Below are 3,091 nucleotides of genomic sequence, written 5' to 3' on the forward strand. Positions count from 1 at the left end.
GTGTCACCATGACAACTGTCACAGTCGTGTCACCATGACAACTGTCACAGTCGTGTCACCATGATAACTGTCACAGTCGTGTCACCATGACAACTGTCACAGTCGTGTCACCATGACAACTGTCACAGTCGTGTCACCATGACAACTGTCACAGTCGTGTCACCATGACAACTGTCACAGTCGTGTCACCATGACAACTGTCACAGTCGTGTCACCATGACAACTGTCACAGTCGTGTCACCATGACAACTGTCACAGTCGTGTCACCATGACAACTGTCACAGTCGTGTCACCATGACAACTGTCACAGTCGTGTCACCATGACAACTGTCACAGTCGTGTCACCATGACAACTGTCACAGTCGTGTCACCATGATAACTGTCACAGTCGTGTCACCATGACAACTGTCACAGTCGTGTCACCATGACAACTGTCACAGTCGTGTCACCATGACAACTGTCACAGTCGTGTCACCATGACAACTGTCACAGTCGTGTCACCATGATAACAGTCACAGTCGTGTCACCATGACAACTGTCACAGTCATGTCACCATGACAACTGTTACAGACGTGTCACCATGGCAACTGTCACAGTCGTGTCACCATGGCAACTGTCACAGTCATGTCACCATGACAACTGTCACAGTCGTGTCACCATGACAACTGTCACTGTCATGTCACCATGACAACTGTCACAGTCGTGTCACCATGGCAACTGTCACAGTCGTGCCACCATGCCAACTGTCACAGTCGTGTCACCATGACAACTGTCACATTCGTGTCACCATGACAACTGTCGCAGTCCGGTCACCATGACAACTGTCACAGTCGTGTCACCATGACAACTGTCACATTCGTGTCACCATGACAACTGTCACAGTCGTGTCACCATGACAACTGTCACAGTCCGGTGACCATGACATCTGTCACAGTCGTGTCACCCTAACAACTGTCATAGTCCGGTTACCATGACAACTGTCACAGTCCGGTCACCATGACAACTGTCACAGTGGTGTCACCATGACAACTGTCACAGTCGTGTCACCATGACAACTGTCACAGTCGTGTCACCATGACAACTCACTCAGGTGAAATACAAGGGACAGGACATGGGCACGATCACAGAGACACACAAACACACATACACACACACACACACACACACACACACACACACACACACACACACACACACACACACACACAGCTATACACACACGCATACACTGACACACAGACACATACAATCCCACTTACACACAAACACACACACACACATACACGTACGCACACACACGTACACCCCCCCCCACACACACACACACACACAAACACACACACACGTACGCACACACACACACACACACACATTCACACACACACACACACACACATTCACACACACACACACACACACACACACACACACAAACAAACACACACACAAACACACACACACGTACGCACACACACACATTCACACACACACACACACACACACACACACACACACACACATACACACACACACAAGAGAAGATGAGGGGGAGAGAAGGGAGGTGATGGGAGGGGGATGTGGGAGGGAGGGGAGAGAAGGGGGTAAGTGTAGAGGGAGGGAGAGGGGAGAGAGGGGACGAGGAGGGGAGGGAGGTAATTTGTGACAAAAGAGACGTTGTGTGTGTCGTACAAAGCCAGTATGTATACGTACACCAGGGTAATCGTAGATGAGTTTCTTGTACTTGAAAAAGGGCAGGGCGATCAGCTTTTCTTTCAGAGCAGAGTAATAGTACATCGTCATGGACTGCAACAACACACAACAATCACGTGTGGATGCATGCACTAGTGTCGCTTTCACCATGCACTAGTGTCGCTTTCACCATGCACTAGTGTCGCTTTCACCACGGGAAGAACAAGGACAGAGAAAGACACATGGGACGACAGACAACAATCATGTGTGACTGTTTTCACCGCCAACACTACCTGTTTAACAGAGTGATCTCCCTTGTCCATGTTGCCAATCATCTCCCCCTTCCCGCCAACACTACCTGTTAAACAGAGTGATCTCCCTTGTCCATGTTGCCAATCATCTCCCCCTTCCCGCCAACACTACCTGTTTAACAGAGTGATCTCCCTTGTCCATGGTGCCAATCATCTCCCTCTTCCCGCCAACACTACCTGTTTAACAGAGTGATCTCCCTTGTCCATGTTGCCAATCATCTCCCTCTTCCCGCCAACACTACCTGTTTAACAGAGTGATCTCCCTTGTCCATGTTGCGAATCATCTCCCCCTTCCCGCCAACACTACCTGTTTAACAGAGTGTTCTCCCTTGTCCATGGTGCCAATCATCTCCCCCTTCCCGCCAACACTACCTGTTTAACAGAGTGATCTCCCTTGTCCATTGTGCCAATCATCTCCCTCTTCCCGCCAACACTACCTGTTTGACAGAGTGATCTCCCTTGTCCATGGTGCCAATCATCTCCCTCTTCCCGCCAACACTACCTGTTTAACAGAGTGATCTCCCTTGTCCAATGTGCCAATCATCTCCCTCTTCCCGCCAACACTACCTGTTACACAGAGTGATCCCCCTTGTCCATGTTGCCAACCATCTCCGCCTTCCCGCTAAACCATTCCTTCACTGTGCACACCACGTCATTTCCGGGGGGTGCGAGCGTCGCACTTTGGCACGAAGTGGAAATAGCCAAGCAGCCGATGGCGAGGGAAATGAAGTTGAAATACAGCATGGCTGACGTCACACAACTCGAGTACCTGGAAATAATCATGTCTTGTGGTATGGAAAAGAGTAACGATTCCCCTTCATTTAAAAAATACAACAACTGAACTATACAAGTGTACACAAAAACAACACACGAACACGACGCAAGAATGATCAACAAGGTTGTGCGTTCCAATCCCGGCCGCGCCTGGTGTGTTAAGGTCGGAGATTTGTTCCACCTCCCAGATCATTAGACCATTTCGCAGTGCTGAACTAATTTTGTAGCGTGCTGAAGTGACATGTTCGCCTGAAGGAGTTTTTTCAAACAACCCTTTTTAACACCGTCTACGTGAGTTATGTTCAGTTTTGTGATTA

The 3,091-nt window shown here is 49.2% G+C and overlaps 1 protein-coding gene across 2 annotated transcripts in view; it reads right to left on the minus strand.

Moving 5' to 3' along the window:
- LOC138957577 (uncharacterized) overlaps window positions 1-2,060 on the minus strand; it is a 17,108-nt gene extending 15,048 nt beyond the window's left edge. The window contains exons 1-2 of one of the 2 annotated variants that reach the window (XM_070328672.1): window positions 1,983-2,054; window positions 1,711-1,803 (exon numbers count right to left, since the gene is read on the minus strand). In XM_070328672.1, coding sequence (XP_070184773.1) covers window positions 1,711-1,803; window positions 1,983-2,024 — 135 coding nt within the window. In that variant the 5' untranslated portion in view covers window positions 2,025-2,054. Of the gene's footprint in view, window positions 1-1,710; window positions 1,804-1,982 lie in introns of both variants that reach the window. The other variant, XM_070328673.1, reaches the window with a different exon arrangement.
- Between the last annotated feature and the right edge of the window lie 1,031 nt (window positions 2,061-3,091).

This window comes from Littorina saxatilis, unplaced genomic scaffold (genome assembly GCF_037325665.1).
Source record: "Littorina saxatilis isolate snail1 unplaced genomic scaffold, US_GU_Lsax_2.0 scaffold_349, whole genome shotgun sequence".
Taxonomy (NCBI): domain Eukaryota; kingdom Metazoa; phylum Mollusca; class Gastropoda; order Littorinimorpha; family Littorinidae; genus Littorina; species Littorina saxatilis.